Raw genomic sequence first — 26,891 nt, 5'->3', positions numbered from 1 at the left:
TACATCATTTGGTGTAAGATTCTACTTTTGATGTTTAAGTTACGGTTTCAGATATTTAAAAGTAAAACCACCAAAATGCACATAACCGTAGTCCGAGCACGCACACCTTTGGTGACTTGTCTTTCTACCAAAACACCATCACTGTCACCTGCCTGTCAATTTAGAACACTTTATATATGATGTAATCTGATATATCCGTGTCTGCACATGCCCAGCCAGTTACGAATCAGCAAATAGGGTCGTGAGATGTGCAAACGCGAGCTATATTTTCCGCAGCATAGCTTAGCACATACAGCAGTTATTTTTATACAGTACAGTATAATCAGGTGAGAGCCCACTCAGACATGAACACTTTTTTCATATTACCATTAGTATGGAAGTGATGGCAATGGAACATTAGTAAAGCCTCTGCAGGTACTAGTTACAGAAACGAACTGTACCTGTCAATTGTGGTGTTTACACAATTTAAATATGCTACCGCTGCCAGTGATCTCAAATTCACCAGTGTCAAATTATTCGTTAAAAACGAGTAAAATTGTCCTAAAGGGGATATACGAAATTGGGAAATTACCCTTGAATAATTTAAATTCATATAGCTTGGGATTGATTTTTTTAATGCATGTTATTAAACGTAATGTATATATATATGATATAAATGTAGTATTAACTAGAATACTGTATATTCCTTGGTGGGGAGACAAAGTGGTGCATATGCACAAACACGTGTCTGCTGATCTCAAATTCCTGGAATGCTGGAGTGTGACACCGAGCCTGGCACAGCCATTCTGCCACACCAGCTCACCCTTTGTGCTGTCAATTACACCGGAGGCACTCTGAAACAACCCGTTAACTTTGCAGTTCTGAATAGACCTAAAGAGTTGGACACGTCGCACGCAATCGTAAAACAAGCAAAGTGATCACTGTAAAAAGTCATTATTGAGGAAACAAAGGCTGGTGTGCGTCTTCAGTGGTATAGCCTGACTCCTCTCAAACCCCACACACAATCCTCCACCCCCCTTGCTGAGCTTGTAGTTGGTAGAGCCCAGGCTCACTGACCTCTCATTCAGAGTTTTGCTAGTTTAGTTGTTACAACTCCGTGGGACCGGTGGGAAGCTTGAAGACACTGAAGCGTTTCTCTGCAACAAAAAAACATTCGAGCGCCATCACATCACCATCGGGTGCTGTGACTTCACCATCGCCGCTTCATCTGCCCTCCTTTAACCGAAGTAAGTTCGTTTATAAATCACAGGAGCGTTTGTACGTGGTGTTTCCACCACCCCCTACCCCCCCTTTCATGTGTTTTTGTTCCTTTTCAGTGTTTATTCGTGCGCCACAGCATCGCTGGTGTGTGGTGTGCGTGGTCTGTCTTGGGGTGGGAGACTTTGGGCTGGGAGACGTTGGGCTGGGAGACTTCGGGCTAGGAGACTTTGGGCTGGGAGACTTTGGGCTGGGAGACTTTGGGCTGGGAGACTTTGGGCTGGGAGACTTCGGGCTGGGAGACGTTGGGCTGGGAGACTTCGGGCTAGGAGACTTTGGGCTGGGAGACTTTGGGCTGGGAGACTTCGGGCTGGGAGACTTCGGGCTGGGAGATTTCGGGCTGGGAGACTTTGGGCTGGGAGACTTTGGGCTGGGATACTTTGGGCTGGGAGATTTCGGGCTGGGAGACTTCGGGCTGGGAGACTTCGGGCTGGGAGACGTCGGGCTGGGAGACTTCGGGCTGGGAGACTTTGGGCTGGGAGCCTTCGGGCTGGGAGACTTCGGGCTGGGAGACGTCGGGCTGGGAGACTTCGGGCTGGGAGACTTTGGGCTGGGAGCCTTCGGGCTGGGAGACTTCGGGCTGGGATACTTTGGGCTGGGAGACTTCGGGCTGGGAGACTTTGGGCTGGGAGACTTCGGGCTGGGAGACGTTGGGCTGGGAGACTTCGGGCTAGGAGACTTTGGGCTGGGAGACGTCGGGCTGGGATACTTCGGGCTGGGAGAGTTCGGGCTGGGAGACTTTGGGCTGGGAGACTTCGGGCTGGGAGACTTTGGGCTGGGATACTTCGGGCTGGGATACTTCGGGCTGGGAGACTTTGGGCTGGGAGACTTTGGGCTGGGACACATCCTGGGCAGTGAATGTTTTCAGGGCAACGGGAAAGTAAACATGGCCCAGAGACGAACACACTCCACGACTGTAATGGCTCTTTCTCTCGTCAGTGTAACGGGGAAAACAACTAAATACATCGTTAATGTGATATGCAATACACTCACGAACAAATACTTGACGATGCTTTGTCAATAAACTGTTGGACGATGATAGTCCTTCCTTCCCACACCGTGTCGGTGATTGCAGTTCTTTGGCCAGACATTAACCGCTGATGGTGAGTGCGAGTTGGGTGAAGGCAGTGGGGGATTGGAATAAATAGTTCAGATATCACTGGCCACTGATGTTAGTCGTGGGTGCGAATCGAACTCAGGTTTACCTGCCTTCTTTGCACAATGCGTTCAGCACTTTCAAAATACAACAATGCAGTAATGTAATTTATATCAAACTCTTTAAAATGTAAAAAGAAATTGTGTAACGAAAGCATATGGCACTTAAATTTCGATTTAAAGCTTTCGTGACTGCAGGGATTCATCTTCTTGGTTCTTTCGATAAAGTCACGTAGAAGGGAAATAAAAGAATAAAAAAAGTAAACATAATAAAAGAAAATTATCACGTGAGAATTAAAATTAAATTATCACGTGAGAATTTAATTTTATTCATTTTATTTTGTTAAAATAAAATTCTCACGTGATAATTTTATTGCTTTATTTTATTTATTTTATTATTTCCCTTCTACGTGACTTTACCGAAAGAACCAAGAAGACATATACCACTTGTTATATCTTTTAAAAATAGTCCTATGGAAAATAAATAATAGCATTAAACATCGTCTGTTATATTTTTTGTGCAGATTTTCCGTCTTACGAAGTGATGTAATGTTTCTGTTGGCATTGTGGGCACACCATACTTGGCATTCTAAGTGCAACTTCGGTTATCTGATGAGTCCTGTGGTGGAATGCGCCGTTACACACAGGGCTGATGGGTGGCCTGCTTTCTATCTAAATTCCACGTGAATCAAACGTGTCAAGATAACACTTTCAAGGACACGCTCCAACCCATCACTTCGTGTACAGATATTCCAACATTCTTGTAACGTTTAGCAACCCCCCCCCCTACTAATAGACATAAATTAAAACGCATTGGCAATATTTTTTTAGGTGCGGGAATGCTCGTACAAATGTCAGCATTTGTAGGCATACATTACCATAGGCTGTTGATGCTCTCAACATTTGGAAATGCGTCATATATTCGCCACATTATTCCTTTGCACATATACATCTTGCGCATACAACTGGGTTTAATGTGAAATCCAGTAAGACCACTATATGTAGTCTTGCCTACTTGAACCTATTTACAATTTCACAACCGCAAACTCGCTCCCCCTTAAGTGGGAAAGACTGGCCCGGGTGCCCCCACCTTCACTACGCCCATGCATTAAACAGGGCGCCAACACAATTGAAGTCACAGAGTGAGTAAATGCGACAAAACAAAAACAACCACTGCTTCCCCCCCTCTCCTCCCCCCCCAGTTCTAGGTGCCGACAGATACTGGCCACAACTCCTTTTGCAAGAGTAAAAGGATTTTCCGTTTGTGTGGGAGAGCACGTGGCCATTGTGTATGTGTTCACAAGCTGCAGAGCTCGATTTATTTAATGCGACTTAAAAACCATTGGATAATCCAACCGGATAATCTACAAGGTAATCCACAAGTTAATGGATTTTTCTTAACATACTCATTTATGTCATGTTTCTTGAAGAATATTGTAAAGCATAACACCTGTATCGTGCTACAAAAGTATATAAACTGTGCCACCAAATAGGACCACAATATAAATACATCTCAGCTGGCCGTTCTTATTGAATGTTTTTAAATAACAAGGATTTGTTCATCCTTGTGTAACCCAGCTTAGGGTTTTCTCTCGAGTCAGCAAAAACTCTCTTTTGAAAACGAGGAGGGCAAACAATGGGCCAATATCAGACGTGTTTATTGCAGACACTAATCCGGCCACAAATACCACATTGATATCTTTCCACCATGTGACCTTGCTGACTCTTGCCAATAGCAGCAACTTTGTTGTGGTCATCATTATTTTCAGAAAACTATTACGAATAACGCATTAAATGTCTTCATTTGGAAAACAGTTTTGTGTATGCAGGTGAATAAATTCACTGACATTTTAGCAGCACTAGGTGTTCATGCAAATTAAACTCTTAACTCGCCACACTCCTTTAAAATGTACTCTTCCATTTTACTTCACCAGCAAAGTGCTTCTACAAACATTGCACCACGTTATCTTGCCATATCCACCATGCCTGCCCGCTATACAGTAGGTACACAGACTGTGCTGTCTGCTCACAAAGTGCTCATGCCTTGGGTTCTATATGTGAAGCCATTCCTTTCCTACATAACAAGTGGATCTGCCAACCGCCAGCAATACCTCTCTCTATACGGGCACAGGAGATGGGGGAAAAAAGTCAGTGAAAACATAATTCCAGACTCCTGGATCTAAACCCAACACAGCTGTGTTGAAATGAGACATGTAAAAACAATTTTACATGTTCCCAAAATAACAAAGTGGAGGTAAAGAGGTGCAGTAAATCCAATATAAGCAGCAGTTCGAGGCGGTTATATACGGGTACAGTATGCTCAGTTCACCAAAGCACTTTTTGGCTGGCTAAGTATATTGCATTTTTAGGAAAGAATTCATCCTTAAAAGCTGCAGCCAGGGAATAACTTGACTTTGAAATATAAACCGGTTAGCTTCCATACTGTATGGAATGAGGCATTCGGTGCCCTGGCAGTCGAGGCATCTCTCACGAGCAGTCGCTGAAACGCTCACATTTCCAGGCCTCGGTCTCTAAACCTCCTTAGTGTTTGCACTCTCTCTCTCTCTGTACTATTTCACAATTCATTGCAAACGTTGACTAGAGCACGGCATTTACTCCCATGGTGGTGAACTTTGCAATAACATGTTTTCATACCTTTTCTACTCACATGCCCTGACCTAAACAAATCAGTTAAATGTGCCTTACACACATGTAAATTTTTATTATTTCAAACACAAATCCTAACGTGTCATCAGGCACTCACAATGGATGGCAAAGTAGCCGAGGGCTTTATAACTGCAAATGGTTATTCAAGTGAAATCACAAATGTGTGATAGCATAAAGTAAAACAAAACTGTAGATGACGGTCGGGGTACAAATACAAATACATTTAGAAAATTAAACAAGAGAAGAACCTTGCCTGGCTTTGGAATATATTCAATTGCAGCCACTAGCTCCTGTGCTTAAAGTGAAACCTCAAGATGGGCTTCGTCATACGTTTATATAACTTTGTATGCTCATTAAATGAGCTAAAAGTTTTTTCACGTGGAAGAAAATGAAAACTAATGAGTTTTGGTTATATAAATGCTGATTGAGAACGTTACGCTTTGCATGGAGTTGTTTAAACTGTATTTCAACAATATGAATTTAAATGAAAGCACCTAAAAAGGACTCGGGGAAATGAAGGACGGTTAAAAAAATGTTCAGAAGAGTAAGATGAATCAGACTTTCCATTTGATGCCCTGACAAAGCAGAGCCTGACATGCATCATTTATGTGATTAGTGAACTTTTAAATAGCTGCTAAAACTAGGTTGGTGCAACTTTTTTTGTTTTAAAACCTTAATGGCATCTCTTTTGCGAAGTGTGATGTGATTTAAATATGCTTAAATATTATTGGATTCAAACATATTCCCATAGGTAATCAAAGGAATACATGATTTACCATCGGATCCTTTGGGGGTGTCTAAACATGTTTCACTCCAAAAGATGTGCTGCTTTGTGAGAGGATGTTCTATAGGTTTTTTTTTCAAAAGGGTAATTAAAGTATGTTTGAGCAGACAAAAGATAACCTTTGGGAGATGAGGGGTTAAGCTCACCGGGAATGATCCGTGAAATGCGATACGTGACCCAAACTAAAAAGTCACTTCCTCGCCCACCAGGTCCCTTGCTGGATCACATGTCCAGGAAATGCAATCAACCCGCCCTAACGACACACACTCACCCAAATGCAAACAAAGTTAAGAGCCCACAAAGCCACACACTTTGGCACGTAAGTTTGCCTACCACATAGTTTTACATTGGTGTGTGTATGCTCATAAATTTACTCTCAGGCACGGATATACTGATTTTGTACACTCTACAATGGCCTTTTGTGTGAGAACAATATCCTGTCTGACAATGAAACAAAGGCAGACTTTTCACAGACTTAAGATGTCGACGTTAATGATTTTACTCCAAAGTACTTTTTTTAAACATGATTCAAAGGTTAGGTGTGTCTTTCCGCATTGCAATAATGGCACAAGTATTAAATGTGGGTGTTTGAGGTCATCTTGGCCAAATACTCCCAACAACTGTCATACCCCACCCTTGAGGTACACTGCAAGGGCCAGAGACAAGATGTCTCATATCCTGTGTTAAAACCTTAAGGCAGACAACTGTACAGTTTGTCTTTATGTCCTACCAAATTATTTTATGAACGTAATACAAGGGCAGCAACAACACATCTAAAAACTGCTGTTTGGATTTCCTTGACTTTAATACAACTCTCCAACGATGTAAATGGCCATGAGCAGTTAGGAGACGTTCTTTACCAATGCTGTTTATTGAATGAGTGTTGCAGTAAATCATCCAGTACTTTGTTGCAGTGCCACACCTGGTTCAGAGTTGCACCTGCCACTGTGACTTTGAAGTTCACGTATGAGTACCATTATGCACCTGTGTCTGATTAGTTTACATTTATATTGGCACCGAAGCAAAAACTGATGACAAGGGAATTCTAAAATGTATATTCATTGATGGATTTACCACCAAATAACACTTCATGTAGTACTGTAATTTAATTACCCACCTTTTTAATCTGCTTCCTGAAAAAATCTAGCGTTTTAGAATATCTTACATTTGTGCGTAAAGTACGAAAAGCTTTTAGAGGACTTTTTGTACATTTTCCACCATGCACATGAAAACCAGATGATTGGCCTTGCTTCTAATTCCTTCTACGGGAATGCTTTCAAATTGCATCATGGGTGTAGTAATGACTAAACCATACCAACCTCCATCTTTCCCCAATCTCCAGATGTATCAAATTCTCAGCATAGCAGGTCACGGCTCTCGGGTGAAAGCAGTTCCCCCAGTTGGTACAGGTGCAGCCTGAGGAAGGCTGCTGGCAATTGAACACAGTACTTTTTGTTGTACACATTCACACACTGGGTCTGAAGAAATTAATGGCACGAGTAGTGGGATTTAAGCCATGGCTGCATTCTCGGCACATACCGTAATTAAAATGTTTGCCCATATTTACAGACTTGTGTTGGTGAAAAAACCCCAGCAATCTTGGGCCAGATTGCTCTTTAAATCTGGGTCTGCAGCGTGGGACGGCACCACTTTAAGTGTTTTTCAAACGAAAAAAAATCGGCAGTGTGGAATGTCCATGTGTTTGCACAATGGGAACGCTTGCCAGAGTGAACCTTTCTCCAGATGAACCTTTCATTTAAATTCACATTGAATGCTGTCACAAAGTATTTACAGAGAAATGTGCACCATGAAGTGTGTGTAGAGCTAAGCTAATGGCAAAGGAGGAGTTAAGTTTGATAAAAAAAAACTAGAGTTTAAAAAAGATATTTGAATACAATGTTTCTTTAACTCTTGAAAAATATATACTTTTAAGCGGTACGAGATGGCACAGATAAGAGTGGGGATAAAAAAAGGCACGTGTCTTTATCATCCATTTCCATTACATTAATTTCCATACTTGTTTCACTTAGAGGGCATTTAGACAATGTAGAGATGATCCCGATTCATGTAATTGCTTAGCTTGCTGGTATTATGCCACCTGTTTAAATTACTTTTTATTTAGACTATCAAATATATCTTCCACTCCATTTCTTATGGTCACTGCTGTTGTGGTACATTCATTCTCGTGAAGTACTTTATTCCGAAAACAATTACAAGAATAATTAAATATTTGTTGTTGTTGTCGCAAATCAGGCACTCTCATCCTGAATAATCGTTCGGCAGGAAGCGGAGAGTGGGAGTGTGCGCGCAGTGAAGGACAGTGGCCTTGAACAAAACCGCCGGCTACTGAAGAATATGTACAGCGTTGCCGACCTGCTGGCTTCCCATGGCTTCAGGTCGGGCAGGAGGCCGACATCCGGCAGCAGCAGCAGCACACAGCCTCCACTCCGGATGGAGCCGCCCCGGTCAGGGCTGGAGCAGGGGTTTCCTGGCCAGGATGTGTGGCACGACGCACCGCCCGCTCCCCGCGCCACACGTCACTCCAGCCTGACACTACAAGAGCACCCCGCAAGGGCCGAGCCCTCCAGGGAAAGGGCAGAGCTCGTAAGTGAAAAGGCGAACTATGAAGAGGGGCAAATGCAGCACCAAAGCCCCCCTGTGACCATAAGGTGAGGAGCTCGCTGGAGAAAAACGCACCGTCAAAAAATTTCAGCATTTTTAGACATCATTTCCTTTCTTTGACTGCTGTGTCATTTGCCTGAAATGAAATGTGCTTGTACTTTGTTTGAACAGCTGTAACATAATTTCCTTTGAGAAACGAACAGATTACACAAATGTATATGTATGCATATTTGCTGCTTATACAGTACTTACTGTATGCCTATAAAAAAACCCACTGGCATATGCAGAGAATGTGACAACAGTGCATTACATCGACTATTAATACTTAAATAGAATAGGTTTCACCCTTTCTGGCAATAAACCAGGAGTTAAGATTTTCAAACACCACATAGATACCTTTACGTGACGCTTGAACACACCTATCTAACACATCAATAGGCTGCAGGATTTATGCTGACCAGTCAAACAATATACACACATTTTAAACTATTGATTCTTACGTGCACAATTCTCTGCAAGTACTCTGATCACAAGAATCAATTTCAAATGTTAATCGATGCAGTTACATGCCTAGATATACACCTGTGGGCAGATTATATGAATGCCCACTGTTGGTGCAATTAAAATACAATATAATTGACCGAAATGAGAATCCCTGGTAAGCTTGCTGTGGTTGCATCCTGGCAGCCATACCAGGTACATAATTTTATTTGTCTTGTTTTAAAGTGCTGCATACATCATTTATGCCATGGATAGTTACTCAGTGGAACAATTGCAGTTCCCAGTTTTATTTTTTTGTTTGTTTTCCACTGCTGTGCTAACTTTACGCCATAACTCATTCGGCCACGGTTTGGTTTTACACTCTCGTAATTTATATGGGTGATTAGAAAGTAATCACAATCAACTGGCAACAGGGTACACCTGCTATATGAAAGATGTACTCCTGAAGAAATATGAGCTCAGACACATGGTATGTTGAAGTTTGGATTTCACCAAGGCAACATCAACTTCACGGTCTTGGCTTCCGTTTTGGGGATTATTATGCTGATATTCATGCCCCCCACCCCACATACTGAAAGTTTCTTCCAAACCCATGAAATACCAATAAAATGTTGTCACCCTTGTAACAGACATGGCAAATATAATACAAAGACTGAGCCAAAGGGCATGTCTTGATTTGAAATGGCCCGTCGTTGTTTTCAATGAATGGTCTGCATCCGATTACGAATTGGCAGAGAAACTGCTTAAAATACAGTGTTGTACAATTCTTAAGGGGATGCGATACTGTATACACTGTATAAGGCGTTCACAAAGACACTGTAATCCTTTTGAATATGATGAATTAGTCACCAGCACTTAAAATATTGTTCCAATAGTTAAACTCTTTAAGATGTCCTAAATGTTTCAAAAACATGTATAAAAAATGAATGCAAAACAGCATGCTCTACAAAACACACACTCGCACATGATTGATGTCTACCCCTGACCCAGGATTTCAGCAATGGCTCATTGAAAAGAAAAAACAGAGAGTTACAAATGCTAAAAGCGTTCTAGTATTGATGCATTTTTATCACAATATTTATTTTGTTCTGCAGGAACTTTGAAAACCAGCTTCCATTATTGGAGGGATCAGATGAAAGCGTGAGTTACTGGCGGCGCCGTGGCCAGGATTTCAGCGTGCTGCTGGACTACACAAACCACCAACCGCCTCATGTTGACGTCTCTCCGCCTGCCTACCTTGCAGGGTTACGAGATCAACCCCCATCATACAACACAGTGCAGCATGGCCCTTTCAACCAGACTGCAGTGTCTCGCGAGGCAAACCCCCCACCGTACCCTGCAGTGTCTCGTGACTCGACACTTCCCTCGGAATATTCTGGATTGCACGGCTACCCAGCTAATGCAGAAGCAATCCCACGCCCCAGCACCTACCCGCAGCCTCCACCATACAAGGCTGAACCTCCGACCCTGGAATTATCTCAGAACTCTGCACCACAGACTACACAGCTGCAACAAAGTAAAATAAATCCAGACTATGCATTATTGACCGATCAGAGTAAAAATATGCACAGGAATAGCAGAGAAAAAGTGAATTCCAAATATGTATCAAGCCATTGCTGTAGTGACTACCAGGACATGTCAGGGATGTATTACTCCTCAAGTCAGTGTGGTCAGGACAGCAAGGACATGTTGGTGAATCCAGGCAAAGGAAGCACTTCCCTCCAGGCAACATCAGATGCACATGCAATATTGTACACAGGAAAACAATACTTTGAAGCAACCCCCCTACCAACAGAGAAGATTGAAAAACCTCAAACATTCAGGCCTCCACCGCCAACATACGAGATGTACCAAATGAGAAGCAAAGATTGCTACAAGGGACCAACAACACAAGTTCAATTGAAAAACTTGTGTTGTCATACGAGTACACATGAAAATGGGCAGTACAAGTCATCAGCAGAATTTTCCCCAGACAGATTATTTATGCCTCCTGAATCACAAATGAAATATCAAAATGTACAGCTGCCCACATACATCAAACCACCAGATTACATTTCTCAATATAAAGAGAATACATCCCAGCAAAATCAACATGCAAGCAATGAAAACAGCATTGACTCTACTGGTGAAAACAAACAAAAACTTAGAACAGCTCGTGTTGAATACATTCCATTCACAGACCCACGAGTGCGAATTGTCCCCAAGGCACACTGGGAAACTGAGCGCCAAAATCAAGACAATGGTCACAGTGTGAGGAAGTCTACAAATGACAACAATTCTGTAAACTACATTCAAGTAAAGGAAGGTTTAGACAAACAATTGTTGTACTCAAAGCAAATACCACCTCCATCACTTGTGTTACCTGTACTAAATCAGGATTCATATGTTTGGAGAAATTCGCAGTCAAACCATGAAATCAACAAGCATAAAATGCATTCAGATGACATAACGTACATGCAGTTAAAATATCCGGACAGTACCTCAACAAGTGCTGATCATGCATTTCACTCAAGAAAGGGCCACATACAAGAAATAGCAAGTGAACATAGATCTGTGTTGCATACAGATAAAAAGGAGGGTATTCTTCAAGGTGACAAGACACATGAAGCAAGTGGTGGTCAGATGCCACGTAGCCTGCTTGGAGTCCGGACCGGCGTGCATCAGCGAGGAGCTGTGGGAGAAACTGTGTTCTGTTTGATCTCCGTGCCAAGTCAGTCTGTGGATGTGGATCAAGGTGGCATTTGGCTCCCAGATGTGTCAAACGGCAGCAGTAACGCCGTTCCCGAACACTCCCACCAGCACACGCAGTCTGCAAGTGAGCTGGAGCTGCAAGCACTCACTGGGAAAATGATCGCCGAGGAAGAGGCACGCAAGGCCAAAGAAAAAGCAGAGGAAAAGGCGAAAAAGCATGCATGTGAAAGCCAAATATTAAGTCACCCACTGAAATTTAGTTCTGAACTAAAAGGTGAAGCAAAAATGTATGACACACGTCAAAAACCACTATCACAAAAACATCAGCTTAATAATGTTACCTTGCACTGTGTTCCAAAGCAGCTATATCCTGATGAACGAACATTTGTGTCACAGAAAAATAGACAAATTCATGGGCATGCTGTAGAGGTGGAGGGTAAACATTTCCAAGCTTCTAATTGCAGGTGGAAAACCCAGAATTCACAAAATACATCCCATATTACTGGTGAAACGAAAAATGAGGAAATTAAAAGTGAATTTGGATCTAAAATAAATGGAAAACAAATACAGATTCTTAAAGAAGGTAATACTAAAGTCGGCTCCAAAGGAAACAAATCTTGTCAAAACAGGGAAACTGGAAAGAGAGGAACAAATTGTGGCAAGGAAAAGTTCAATAGCAAGTATTTCTATAAAGTCAAAAGCTTAAAAGAACCCACAGGAGCACATAGTCAAGCAGCTATCGAAGCCAATACACAAGTTCCTACAATAACATTGAAAGGAAACAGTCTTGCAGATTCATTTAGTTTTGGACAATTTCTACTGAGACCCGTGGGAAGAAGACCATGGGATGTGGTGAGCGAGTTGGAAAACATAAATCGAGAGCTGCAAGATGATCCCGAGGAACAAGACCACGATCCTTCCATCCAGCGTCCTCAAGATGTCTACCAACGCTTCCATGTGCTCATGCCCAGTGGGCAGAAGGATGAACTGACACATACACTAGAGAGGAGAAAATCGGAGCCAAACCTTTCAGAACTGCCATCTAGTCAGTATGAAAGATCACACATTGCATGGGGCTCAAAAAATAGCCGTCAAAATGTAGGGGATTATTCATCACCATACTCATCTGACGGTTCTACTACCAACAAAGTGGAAATTGATGATGCTGATGATGGAAATGAACAAAACAGGATTAAAGATAACTTGGAAAAAGAAAACTTGCATTTCCATCAGAAGGGGCCAAGTGAGAGACTTTTGCATTACAACAGAAGCCATGGGAATGATGTCTATATGAGCACACCATCATCATCACTACAACGAAGACATGGGCATTCAGAGCCAGATCTAACAGCTCTTATTGCCTCTCAAGAACTGGGAGATGAACATGAAGATCAATCTGAGTTAGGTTTTACATCTACATCACTCAAGGAGTCCCTTGCTGAAAGGGCTGCAAGGATTCTTGGAATATCTATATCTGAAGATGCGCTTCTTGCGCCAGATAACATCACTGCAACAGAGAGCAAAGATGCCTTGACCATGGAATTTGATGGTAATTTTTGCGACATTACTACAGGCACAGAAAAGGCCACACACAACTCTAATAATTTATTTGGTGAAAATAAGTTGCTCTTTATAAATGGTTACAGTGACAATGAACACAATGAAACATCAAAACATGGTTTACAAATTAAAAACAAATGTGACAGCCACAAAGATAAACTTAACAAATCTCTAGTAATTCTTTGTAAAGAGGAGCTAACATCATACACCAGCACAAAGCTGTATGAAAGCCACACTCAAGAGGAAATGTCACCACCAAAATATGCCAATGGAAATCAGCCTGACAGAAAAACAGATGATGAGAATACAATTAGGAACCAGGTTATCTGTGCATCTGGAGATCAGTACAATTGCAATATCACTGGCTGCATTACAGAGCCACGATTCTATTCAAGCTGTAGCATGATCTTTTCCCCAATTAAAATTAAATCTGAAAACACAATTCATGTGAAACATATCGAGCAGTCTAAATCCCCTCTAATAGTAGAAAATGTCTGTTCTATGAAAGGTGAATGTGAAGACTGTTCTGACATCCCTGGCTGTCTCTGTCTGGTGAAGGATGATGGGTTTGTAGACAGTTTAAGTAAGCATGAACGTAGAGATAGGCAGCTGAATGAGTGTAACCGGATGGCACTCGCAGAGCATGCTAAAGTCGCATGGGAATACACAGACAACCTTAAAGCTGCTGCATCGGATTCCATTAAGGACAATGGACACGGCTTGGATGATGTGCACGGTTGCTTACCTCTGCATGTTCCCACTGTTAAAACAAACACTGCAGCTACTAACACTCTGCTTGCTGTGGATGTCATTTGCTCCTAACCTGCTTCCCATCCCGACTAAAACAGTCAAGTAAAGGTATTGGCACTTCATAACAAGTTTGCACCATCATACTGCATGAATCGTTACACATTTCTGCTGTCATTTTATCTTACGAAATAATCTTCACGTAAAAAAGTATTACATTTCAGTATTGTTTATTGAAACCTTCAGAGTATCCGAACAGAAATGTCTACTATATTGTATTTTTGGTGTTGTACTCATATTTTAATGTGGGAAATGTTAAAATTATTTAAATGTAGTCATTTCTAAATGCTATGTTCGTCATTTATAATAAAATTTACACTTTTTTTGTTTTTCAGATGGATATGATCCTAGTCATATTGAAATGGTATAATCCGATCATGAAGAAATGTTCTTGGATATATTCTTGTCAATGTCAACATTTCTTTAAATGTTTATTTTTAACAATTGTCATGATAATGTTAGTGTTTTTTTTAAATATACATTTGCAATTGTGAATACATTATTATTCATTGTTTACTTTTTACTAGCCTATGTGTTTATTCAGACAATCAATGCATGCTTATTTAATAGTCATCTGCTGTCACAAAACAAGTGATGTTGTCAAGAATACTGTTTTAATCAAAATCAGCACAAAAATGTCATATATCAAGCTTAATATTGTTTTTGGTAAATATTCACTTTCATTGTTTTGTCAACAGTTTACGTATTATTGTACTCCATTTTAAAGTTACACGGCTTTTTGTACTGTTGAATTTTATTTTTCATATTAAACCAGAAGGAATGTGTATGCAATATATAATACCACAACAAATCTTAAAACTGCTTCAGAAAACAGAGTATATATACTTTTTTAAACTAAGTGATACTATATATATGAATGTTTTTGTTCAATAAAAATACATTACAAATATGATAAGCTATAATAGGATCTTATACCTACAATGTACGTACATATTTTAATGAAATTAAGACTTTAAAGGGAAATTTCATATGCATAAAAGGTCACTTATAGCCATGTCCCATCCGAGCAGATCTTTACTTTCCAGATGGTGTGGCTTGTTTTCCCTTTCCACGTGACTGTGTTTTGGCTTGAGATGGTGCCCTTCCACTTGCACCTGTTCTTGCCTGTTGTCTTTGAAGTTTTATCTGTGTGAAGCAAGCTCAGCTGTTCAACACATTTACTTTGATAACATGTACTAAAACAACCTCTTGTTTCAACAGTGAAGCCACCTTACCTTAACTTCTCAAAATGATTTTATTGCTCTTTATTATGCAATACTAAGCTTTTTCCTTTAATTAAATCTACTATGAATTCTAAAACATTTTATTGTATACATGTGCACAAATATATATTATGTTGTATGTGAGGTTTTTAAATGTTTTCCCCCAGATTATACAAATTGTGTTTTCTGCATCATACCACGACTCAAACGATTCCATTTAGAAATCACAGCAGTGCATCCCATGTGTCCGAGAATGGTGAACCAAATCGATATTTCAGAGGATTTACCATAACAAATATACCTTTTTTAATCCGACAGAATGGGGTGCACTTTCCCATAATCTCTGAAATAAAACTGTTGAATGACAAAGCTGATATTATTTTTTTATTCTCAGTGGTGGAATTTAGCTAAATAATATGAAAATGTTGATTTAATATGGATTTTTGTAAGGTCATTGGTGGCCAGGCTGAGACCATCAACTCATCACACTTGAGAACTCAGTTTATTTACGGGTGGCTACTTGGATTAGAACCCAGGATGCCAAACGTGCTGACTCAGTGCTCTGACTTATGAGCCACATGGCCAACTCTTGCATGAGACTATTTTAAGAAAACCACTCACTCTTTCCTGGTAACGCTTTTCCAATTCTGCCATATCCTCTTCTTCACTGAGCTTTAAGTTGGTGATGCCCTGTGTGAGTGAGTTCTTGGCACCTGCAGCAAAATATTTAATTGCAGCCAAGTACAATATTGAATGTTCATGTAAATTAACCAACGAACAATTTTAAAATACTGTAGTGTTATAATCAAAAATGTATATTCCATGACAGTATGACTTAGGAATATACGTACAATGTATTTAATCTTGCAAAAAACGAGTTTTACCTGCATCAGCTGTGGATCTTGAAGAATTATGGGGCAGTAGTGAGGCTGCTGTCCCTGAATGTGCCCTCAAAAATGGATGGTCATGAGCAGTGATGGGGGCATTTAGCAAGTCATCTCCTGGAACACCTACAGAAAATGGTGCACAAAAAAATATTAGCTGTATTTCGTAAACATGGAAACTCATAAAAAAAATATATTGTGCACTGTGTTTACATGTGTTGTTCAGTGCTGTATTTTGTCACATAAAATTCTAAGAACTGCATAAAACAAGCGTTTGTTCTACTTATGAATGCTCACCTACACCACTTGCATCGAGTCGAAGGTAACCCTCAGCTAATGAGCTGAAGCCGGTGAGGCCCCCCATGGCTGCATACGGTACATCGTGTCCAACTGGCTTCCCACGATCCACACGCTGCTCCTTTGTTTCCACTACCATCTGGTGAGCTCGTGTCGGGTACCCACAACTGCATGAGAATGAGCTTTGGAAGCCCTTGCAGACTGCACCTGCAAATAAAGAGTATGCACTTTTATAGTGGTAGAAAGATTAATTGTAGATTCTGAAATACTGTACTAACATTTCAACAATGGTACCCAAGGAATACAAATTGTGCAGCAAATTACACAGAAAACATCAACCATAACAGTGAAGTTTAAGGCTTTAGGGGTTTAAAAGGTTTAAATATAAGCAGACTAGTGTATATATTTTCTATATATGTAATTAACAATAAACACTTATAAGAATTGCCATGTATGTATATGTTGAACTTCTTTCGCACCGCACATAGTCAACCATGCTAATCGGACGTGCGGGGAAAGGACAACAAATTAAACACACATGCCTACTTGTTTGGACTAAACATTTTTTAAAGGATGTATTTGTCCCAACTTACATTTTTTACAAACATATGGCTCATATTCACGGTGCTCATTGGCTGGATGCTTGCAGTGACAGCGGATAGCCTGGGATCCATTGCTTGGAATATAGAGGTAGGAAGCACAGCGACATCCATGAACTCGACAAGGTAAATGTATCGGTCGTTCTTTGGGGATCTCCTCCAGGTCAGTCTGGTGCTGCTTGTATCTGAGGAAATGTAAACAACTAACATTTTCTATTTACCAACAACTGTATGATTAATTTGGTTTAACACATCGGCTTTCGTGGCCAACATCCATAAAGGTGTATTGGGTTAGATCGCGTAAATATAAATGTGTTGTCAACACACCACCACCTGACAGCCAATTAGAAAGGTTTGTCACGGAAACAAAATGTGCCAATTAGTGACTACTTAAGCTTACCAGTGTGTTGGAGAGTAAACCCACAACATTTACAATTTGAGTATGATGTTTTGCTGGTGATTACAACCAGCTTCAGGCGATTTTACAGAAATGTAAAAAAAGTTTTAATGCTTGCAAAAATCCTTTATTATTGAATAATTGCCAGCCCAAACGATTAAAGTGGTAGGATATTAATTGTTTAACCGTTTACCACATGTCGATATTCAAAGTTAATCATACCGCTTTATACAATTTGAGATAAAAAAAATATATATATATTGCCGTTTGCTTTGAGAATCTATGTGGTATCAGGTTTTAAAAATTGGCAAGTTACTGCTTAAATTGGTAGCGTTGGCAAGTACGAGTATTCACAGATGACATAGCATTTTGAAATCGAGTAAATTTTACATATGACATCAATGTATATTCTAGTGTATAATTAAAAAAAGTGCTTAAACGTAAAAAATATGAAAATGTGATATACCCGGTCAGGAACATTACCTAATGAATAAAACTAGCTTGTAAAATAAGTAATGCATTGCAATTGCAGGCAATATAAAAGGCAATGCATAAGGAAACCATTTCAGTAGTGGTTCAGATACACCTTATTGGCTATATCTACATATATTACAAAGGACAGGGATGCTTTTGAATGTAATGGTTAGCACATCGCATTTGCTAGGAGATCGTTAGGTCGCTTGTGGTGGGGTAAAGTGGGTGCTCCCATCTTTTTATTCTTAGGTTTTTTTCGGTAAAGTCACGTAGGTAAAACATCAAAATTAATGATAATAAAATAAAATAAAACAAAAAATCACGACGTTTCGGAGGCAACACAAGTCTCCGTCATCAGCCGAATTAGCTGCATCACTTGATGTAGCTAATTCGGCTGTGACGGTCCCACCTGATGACGGAGACTTGTGTTGCCTCCGAAACGTCGTGATTTTTTGTTTTATTTTATTTTCATTAATTTTGATGTTTTACATACGTGACTTTACCGAAAAAACCTAAGAATATGCTCCCATCTTTTCCAGAAAATCTGGTGAGCATTGAAGAGTGGAGCTTCCTCTCGTGGAGGCCCTTCCGTTAGCAGTGGTGTGAGTAAGCAATTGCAGGGCTGCACCTTTAAACGTATAAAGGACATCGCATCAACCTCTGCCATCATTTCAAAGGCAATTGAGTTCTAAACAAAAGGTGAAGCAGATTTTATGTTAATAGCACAAACGATCTGCTTTTAAGTAGATAACTTTAACGTAAGGGCAAGATTTCCTTCAGTTCCATTCTTAACCTCCCTCCATGGATCCGGTTTCCATTATGATGAATCATTGCCAGTAAGCTCTGCATAGCAAATTAACATTTTGGATGGTTAGTAAACGTGGAATAGGGAACTATGTTAAGGCGTGCGCAATGGAGTTTGAGACACCCTGCTGCAGGAAAATTGAGACGAGACAGCAAACAGAAAACACACCTGTGAGTGCAGAAGCATGGGGTCTCCGGCCCCACAAGCTTGCAATCTATGCCGGTCGGACCGCTCCAGCTTACGAAGAGGCGATTGCGCTCCCGCTGGGGGAGCACCCGTCTCTTGTAGTCGGCGTACTCCTGTGGACTCATCAGTTTCCCGCCGTCATCCTCTCCAACGATCCTGTCAGCAATCACTCGTGACTTTAGCTTGACTCAGTCAGATAGATCAGACGACACCGATTTACTGTGACCTGCTGAATTTCGATTTAAAACTTTCGTGACTGCAGGGATTCATATTCTTGGTTCTTTCGGTAAAGTCACGTAGAAGGGAAATAATAAATAATAAAAATACAATTCTCACGTTTCGGCCACAACGCAAGCAGCCATCCTCAGTGCTGGTTTGTGTTCTCCAGCGATGTTGAATTAAAATGCAATAAATATCAATGTGAAAGTTAGTGTTTCCCGCACGGTGAATAAAGCCAATAATTTCCTTCATTTTAAAGCAGATGAGTCTATAGAGGTCGTGGGCTTGTTTTGAGGCCAATTTTAGAAAAACCCTCTTGCGTTTTTACATTATTCTGAAAAATTTCCTACCATATGAAGATATTTGACCGTTTGAACTTAATGTCAATGGAAGCCAACAGTAAAAGTAGAAAAGGGCAGTTGGATCGTTTGTTCCATTTCGTTTGGGAACATGAGAGACATTTAAGTTTGAAATGCAATTCTCATGCCTCCACAATCAATTTTACCAGCTGAAATACTCTGCACATGCTCTGACTTGGCGAACCATGTAAAACATTCATGAAATTGGTAATTTTTTTCTGAGTAGTGGACACTCAAACTGAACCATCAGTTTCGTGGACCAGCTTAACACCACACTGGTGATGCTGTACCCTAATTCCGGCTTCATTAGGCAACTGTGAGGGAGTTTTATTTATTTAAAGCTTTCGTGACTGCAGGGATTCATATTCTTGGTTCTTTCGGTAAAGTCACGTAGAAGGGAAATAAAAAAAAATATAGAACAATAAAAATTCTCACGTTTCGACTGCAACACAAGCAATCATCATCAGGTGTGAAATCCACAGCAAGAAAATTTGAAAAAAAGTGGCGTTTTTTAAATTGTTTTATATTTTTATTATTTCTCTTCTACGTGACTTTACCGAAAGAACCAAGAATATGTGAGGGGGTTGTTTGTGAACATGTCCATGTTTGGAGGTGGCTCGTGAAGGACGATGCTGCTACTAGGCAGTTGGAGGCAGTTGCCCTCCGGCAGCAACGGCGGGCAGATGAACGACGCTCACAACAACGAGAGGAGCTCCGGGCAGATAAAATCCAGCAACGTTGGCACAGCCGGTGGTGCATCCCACGGTCATCTCAGTCAGCCAACCCATGGCACCTGCTGGGTCTGTCCCGAGACCCTCCCTCTCAGCGAGCCTTCGACAACTTCACGTGGCCTCAAAGTGCACCCAGCCTGGCACAGGCAACGTAGGGACGTCACCGTGACTTCGTGGCGGGTTATTGGTATTGGTTTGCCGATCCATGCCATAGCAAAACAAAAGCTAATTTCAAACTATTCTATTCGATAGGTGCGGATAATCGCCTACCGAAGGTGAATCGTTAGGGCTTAACGGCTAGATTCATAACAAAGTGTAAGCGTTGTTTATGGCGTGCGATGCCAAGACTACGTGACAGCAACCTTACTAATTGGCTATGTCGGGTGGTGGCGGGTTTAACGACACATTTATATATTTACGCGATCTAACCCTCCCCAAAACAATCTCTATTATCAAGACTTACAATTGAAAAAAACCGGCTTTTATAAAATGCGCAAACCTGTAAGGCGCACTCGTTAAACGTTCAAAAAAGTTTATAGAAAAAAAGTCTATATTTAAAAAAAAACACGCTCAACCACACGGCGGGGAAAGGGGGTCCAAACTTGCACCTCTTGTACTCGAGATACTCGTCCACGGCGAACGCCGCGTCCGCGCTCAAACGAAACCCTTCCATGTGGGGGTGGTGGTAGTGGTGGTGGTTAGCGAGGATGATGAAGCGACGATCGAGCTGCAGTTCTTTGAGTTGATTCGATCAAAAGTCTCAAGAGGGACCCCCCCTCACTGCCACCGCCACCAGCCGCGGTGTCACCCAGGAAGGGTGCGCGGCCGTCTCCGTGGCGACGCGCCCCTGTCACGTGACGCCGCGCCCCTGTCACGTGACGCCGCAGCGACGACGTCGTCGTCGTCACGCCGAGTGGCCACGTGCGCGTTGCTGCTTTTCCTTTGTCCGTTTCGTTGGTCTTGAACCGAGCACGCTCGAAATCAGAATTTGAATGTTTTCGTTTTTTTTATCACTGAAGGAATCCGATGAGCTGTAAAGCTTTTTTGTTTAAAACAGATGTCCAGTGTTGTATTGATACAGAATAGTGTTTCTTCACGAATTTCCGATGAGCTACAAAGCTTTTTTTAAACGTGTCCAGTGTTGTATTGATACATAAGTGTTTCTTCACTGATTTCCGATGAGCTACAAAACAGATATTGCTACAGAATAGTGTTCTTCACTAACTTTCAGCTGGGGGAGGGGGGTACTTTCGCCGAAAAGACATCATCGTTAGAGCCACTGGCGTTTGACAGCATTGATGGGATGCGTCAGGGGCTGCACTAAAGGCCACCAGGGGCCGCCAGTAGCCCGCGGGCCTTGCAATGAAGAAGACTGCTACAGAAGGATACTGCATCTAAGCTGTACCCAAAGTGTGATCAATGTAGAAGAGAAAAGTTGCACATTAGAAGACCTGATGCAAGGCAGTGATGAGGATACTGGCACTATTTGGACACTCACGTAGTTTGGACAACAACAGGAACATTTAAAGTGTATTGTGCAGAAAAATGGAAGGAACCGGAAATAGAGAATGGCTTGACGACGACATAAGAGATTGGTGTCGGAAAGATGTGGCACGACTTTAGAATATTGGCATGACACAGAGGAAAGTGGAAACAAACGACGAAATGTTGCAGTGGACACTTATGGGCTATCTGCCTATGGTTCATGATGATGATGACCACCACATCCCCCACGATATTATGCGTGTTACCCAGGAAAGCCTCAGTGAGTCTCATGATCCTGTTTAAGGAGGGTCCTGCTAAGTTTTTTTTTGTAGTAGGGGGCAATGATTGCTCTGTTGATACCAATTGTATGTGTGCATGTTGAACCACTTTCACACCATACCTAGCCAACCGTGCCAATCGGAGGAGCGGAGGAAGGACAACAAACTAAGCACAAAAATAAGTTATAAATGAGTTTTAAATTTCCAAGTGCGTAGCTGCAGTGTCTTCCTAATATCGGAAGAGCGTTCCAGATGGCCACAAAAGCACATCAATTTCGCTTTTAACGCAATTGACTAATTAGCGGAAAACTTTTCTTTTTTTGACAAATTTGGTCCGTGGCTTAACTATTGTGAATGACGTCGCGGGATCTTAAACATCCACTGAAGCTGACGGCGTGTTTCTGTTGGTTAAAACACCCGCATAATTGTCCAAGGCGACTGTCGGATTCGAACCGTGAACCTTGCTACAAGTGGGGAACGCGCTGCCACTGCCCCATGACTGCCAACATTATCAGGGATCCCTCACATTTACCACTATAATTAGGGTGTCATCACCTCCGAAGAGGATCTCTCCTGTTATCATGAACAGTTCGCCACAAAAAGACCAACATTGCATCAACACCTGCACGATATCACCATGGCCAACACAATAGAGTACTGTACAGTGTAGTAAAACTCAAAATATCCGCGCTACAATCCGCGAAGGTCAAAACATTGTGGGGTGCCACCGCAGTTCGTGGCAACTCCCGAAATCCGCTTTGTAGAAGATCCCCAAATCTGCGAGTTTTTTTTGCCACCAAGAGCAGCCAAAAGTCTTCAAATTACAGTCACGTGTTTTTAGAGTATGTTTTGTCGTGTGCCGCAAATTACGTAGGATCTGCCAGGAGGTTCCCCTACACTCCACGTCTTTGAGGATTACTACCATATAGAATCTCCACGGACATGATAGTGATATACCCACTATGTTATTATCACCAGCATCACCAGTAATACAACTTTCACATAAACACCATCAAATCAACTGCTGGATGAAGGCCTCCCCCGTAACCTTCCCTGATTTGCGATGCCATAATCCATCGAATTTCATTAGTTCATCTCTGATGGTTTTCTTGGCCACGTTCCCTTTTTAAATCCTTTATATTAAGTTCGCTTGCTTGCTTACGACCGTGCAAATCTTTCGGTCGTTTTTTAACCCACTTCCCGTGATCCAATCGAGCTGACATTTTCCACACAGACTCGTTGTGCGTGACAATTAATGTTCGTGAAATTTTTTTAACAAAAATGTTACACTTTTTAGGACAAAAATATTATATTTAATTACCAATTGCTTAATGGTGCAATGCAATCACCTGACCCATAGGTGGCAGCCATCTCAAGCCAGAGGACGAGAGGACTCTAGCCGCCACGCATATAAAGGATTTATAGTGAAAAACTTTGTTTTTTCCGGGTTATACTTGTTATGGCTGACATTCCGTTACCAATTTTGTCCATCATCCCTTCGATGTCCCCTCTTTTGTCTGCAGTTTTGTCCATCATCCCAAGTCTATTTTTCCTAGCTGTCAATAACATATCTCTAAGTCACATTTGCTTTCAGATCTATGGTTTTTCTTTTAGTGTAATTCCCACTTTGAAGTTTTTATTCTGATTTTATTTGACAGTGTCCATGTTTCCGAATCATCTATCATAGCAGGAAATATGCATTCATACACACTTTCGTGAAGCACATTAGTATGTTGCTTTTGATTATAACATTTTATTTTCTAACATTTGCCTACAGAGTCATCCAATCAATACTATTCTATAAAATACACGAATATCAGACATTTACGTTACGCTTGCCATTTGTAACCATGAAGTGTTCGAATTAGTATTACAGTATCTAATGCAGTCATTCAGGCTCTTACAAATTGAGGACTTACATATAGAAGTTATCAAAAGCATTCCAGATTAAGGATGGTACAGCTACACATGAACAACCAAAATCATCACCACCACATCATGAGTCAACATTTACACCATATTTCAACATTAACATCACAATAATCAACAACCACAATCATTTTCATCACGACCACCACACCTTCACAAGCACAGCACATTTAGACGATTAGCATCACCATCGCGTTATTTTAAAACCACCATCACGTAATTTTTGCATCTACGTTAAGACCTAACTGATTATGGTCATGTATTATACAAAGCAGCATCAAATTGGACTGAAGATACATTAAATCTCATATATCACTCAGCTCTTAAAATCATATTAAATATCATTTACTGTATTCTACTCATCATTGTAACTTTAATTATGAAAATGTGTATTCACTTTCGACTAAGCGGGAATTATAGTACTTGGGCAAAATTCATTTTCAACGCGATCAATAATAGATTGCCTTCTGTCCTCTCTGGCTGACTTCTTCCTGACATACATCCTTGCAACCTAAGGTATGTTACGGGGTTGCGGTGTACTGTTCCAAGAGTTAATAATAGTTTTGGGCAATCATGTTCGTTCACATCGCAAACCACTTTCTTGGCCTAGCGTCGCCTCTGCTGCATGCATTGAAGCTCACCTCAATACATTTTATTACAAATTATACATCTTCAACAAGACTGTGGAACTTCTTACAATTTTACAAACATTTAATATTTATGACACATATATCAATACTCAAATTGGACTTATTTTTTGTATTCCCACTTCAAAATGCTAATTTTAACTTGTTTTCCATAGATTGTGTTATGAATAAGACGCGGTTCATGTTGTCTTAAAATGGTTGTTTCCATCTGGTGGTGAAATAAAAGTATTATGAACCACAATTGTCACCATAATGACTTCACATCATCATCATAACCACAACCATTATCACCATCATCATAACCACCACACCATGAAATCAACATCTACTATCATGAATAAATCACCATCCCATAAAACACAAAGAAATGCACAATTAAATATTTTGTCATATGGACAATGACAGATTTATTTAATGTATACAGTACCTGTATTTAAACATAGCTACTTACAATTACATTAGATATTCTGAAGTTATTTTCTCATTTGTAAAAAAAAAAACTTTTTACAATTGTCTAATATTTCTAAACATCTAAGTGCATTTACAATTTAAAAAATAACATTCAAGTACTGTATTATAGTAAAATAACAAATGGCTGATTAAAATTAGTGAAGACGTCTGGAGATTGCTGCATTCTCAAATGCAAATCTTCACACTCCTGGCAGGTCATGTTTTCCCTAAACACAAATCAATAGTAGAGACATTAGGATGCGAAAATGAATAATTATGGAAAAAGACAACGGAGTGGTGAGTTTAATATCAGTGTTGCATCATCATTTAATCGAATATGAAGCCACATTTTTACATCTGATGTTCGAAGCAATTCACGCAAAAATGTATCCTCTTACACAAGCGTATGCAAAATGTACAAATATTTTAGAACATTTAGTTACAAACAGTTTACGGCATTAATTCCAATCTATAAATGATGAGAAAACACATCGTAACATTACTGCATGCCGAACACATTTCGACTAAGCATTTAAAAGCTCAGGAACCTGTCAGTAGTTTCCATTTGGTGTGTCCTGTGATGGACTTGGCGCCTTTCTGAATGTGTCTCCAGCCACCACCATACGGTAATATTGGTCATTCTCATCCAGCACTTTTATTTGGCTCCAGTTGTGTAAAAGAAAAACAAAACATAAAATAATCTAAGTATTCTTTAAACCGTCCAACTTTCATTCTAATTGTGTTATAATTCTCGATACATTTTTCCAAAAAACAGGCACCAGCATTTGAGGGAACAGTATACAATGGGTACTTTATAGCACAAATATTGTTGTGATAATTGTATTTTTTACCCTTTTATCTGGCAACAAAACTGACGCCTTTTTTTACAAGGAGTCATGTTTGCATTGACCACAATACCTGTGGTCGGAATGCAAATAAAAAAAACACAACTCTGATAATGTATGCAATGTCCTTGAAATTGATTGGTCCACACCCGAAACAGCTTTTCTTAGAGCCTAGTCTCACATGGTGTTGGACCAGATGACGCCAAAAGGCACACAACTCAAAGACAATGCACCATCAGAGTATGAGAGCTTGGGGTAAGCATTTACACCATTGGAACCTCATTTGCCAGTAGCAAAATATGTCAGTTTTGTTGCCAGTTAAAAGGGTAAAAAAACAATTATCATATTTTGCTACTGGCAAAGGAGGTTCCAATGGTATAAATATTGTTGTGTTTAAAACAGAAATAGCAAAAGTGGGTCACCTTGTTTTACGTGATTTTCTCTTCATTAGCTGAACACTGGGAGAGGCCTAGAAAACAAAAATAGGCATTTAAATACCATCGTTCATAAATGCACCTTTGGAAATATACAACGTAACAATGTGGGACTTTATAAATTGTTTGAACTGAGCAGGTATCTATTTCCATCAACATATTCCAATATAAGTTGATAGTTTTTCTTCAACAAAAGAAACGCCTTTTGTGGAAATTAAACACGTGGCTTTGTAGTCCTGGTTAAAATTGTAAGTTTAACACTGCACACTGTACGGAGCTTTCCATTGATGTCGTGGTGCCACGTAGTGTCAGGAATTAGTTGTTCCCCGAAAACGGCAGCACACCGACGAGACCCTGCAGCCCGTGGTGCGGCTTACCTGGGCGACGTCTTTACCAGCGCTGCTCAGCAGCTGGCTGTAGTACAGATTGTCTTCGGGAGAGTGCAGCAGCTTTGGTTGCATTTTAGAGCGAGGTGTGCGAGCCTGTTTTGGCTGTGTCCCTAACACACACACGAAACATTTCCTTCAGAAATGACAGGACTATTTTATATTTATCCACATGCAGCGCAATAGCCATATCCTAAAGTCACCGATCTGAGCAGCAGT

The 26,891-nt window shown here is 40.7% G+C and overlaps 2 protein-coding genes and 1 long non-coding RNA gene across 7 annotated transcripts in view; 1 reads left to right on the top strand and 2 right to left on the bottom strand.

The window, feature by feature from the left end:
- The first annotated feature begins 1,092 nt into the window (after positions 1–1,092).
- LOC144943127 (uncharacterized) lies at positions 1,093–14,519 on the top strand. Of its 4 annotated transcripts, none has more exons than XR_013639461.1 (4): positions 1,093–1,226; positions 3,615–3,783; positions 8,117–8,532; positions 10,081–14,288. It is a non-coding gene; the product is annotated as an uncharacterized LOC144943127 (long non-coding RNA). The 4 variants fall into 4 exon arrangements; XR_013639460.1 differs by lacking the exon at positions 3,615–3,783 and adding an exon at positions 14,380–14,519 and having other exon boundaries at positions 1,096–1,226; positions 10,081–13,226; XR_013639458.1 differs by lacking the exon at positions 3,615–3,783 and adding an exon at positions 14,380–14,511 and having other exon boundaries at positions 1,096–1,226; positions 10,081–14,095.
- Positions 14,520–15,050: 531 nt separating this feature from the next.
- FAM221A (family with sequence similarity 221 member A) lies at positions 15,051–21,030 on the bottom strand. Of its 2 annotated transcripts, XM_078870310.1 has the most exons (7): positions 20,827–21,030; positions 18,892–19,065; positions 17,042–17,232; positions 16,449–16,655; positions 16,152–16,277; positions 15,889–15,980; positions 15,071–15,190 (listed from the first exon to the last, which is right to left on the bottom strand). In XM_078870310.1, the coding sequence occupies exons 1-7, from the start codon at positions 20,889–20,891 to the stop codon at positions 15,080–15,082; spliced, it is 966 nt and encodes a 321-aa protein (XP_078726436.1). In that variant the 5' UTR covers positions 20,892–21,030; the 3' UTR covers positions 15,071–15,079. The 2 variants fall into 2 exon arrangements, with proteins under 2 accessions (XP_078726445.1, XP_078726436.1); XM_078870319.1 differs by lacking the exon at positions 15,889–15,980 and having other exon boundaries at positions 15,051–15,190.
- A 5,202-nt stretch (positions 21,031–26,232) lies between these two features.
- The window catches only part of MYO3A (myosin IIIA), a 39,457-nt gene continuing 38,798 nt past the window's right edge, over positions 26,233–26,891 (bottom strand). Inside the window, exons 32-33 of the mRNA XM_078865357.1 lie at positions 26,664–26,785; positions 26,233–26,321 (exon numbers count right to left, since the gene is read on the bottom strand). Coding sequence (XP_078721483.1) covers positions 26,271–26,321; positions 26,664–26,785 — 173 coding nt within the window. The 3' untranslated portion in view covers positions 26,233–26,270. The remainder of the gene's footprint in view (positions 26,322–26,663; positions 26,786–26,891) is intronic.

Source organism: Lampetra fluviatilis, chromosome 2 (assembly GCF_964198595.1).
Source record: "Lampetra fluviatilis chromosome 2, kcLamFluv1.1, whole genome shotgun sequence".
Lineage (NCBI taxonomy): Eukaryota > Metazoa > Chordata > Hyperoartia > Petromyzontiformes > Petromyzontidae > Lampetra > Lampetra fluviatilis.
The sequence above is the reverse complement of the archived record's forward strand: the minus strand, read 5'-3'. Positions and strand labels throughout refer to the sequence as shown.

Bases quoted from the DNA above. Each gene is read 5' to 3' on its own strand.
- FAM221A (XM_078870310.1), bottom strand. From the start codon at position 20,891: ATGGAAGGGTTTCGTTTGAGCGCGGACGCGGCGTTCGCCGTGGACGAG. The intron at 17,233-18,891 runs GTGTGTTTTCTG...ACATTTCCTCAG, and splicing joins CCATGCTTCTGCACTCACAG to ATACAAGCAGCACCAGACTG. The intron at 16,656-17,041 runs GTAAGTTGGGAC...CTTTATTTGCAG, and splicing joins GCCATATGTTTGTAAAAAAT to GTGCAGTCTGCAAGGGCTTC.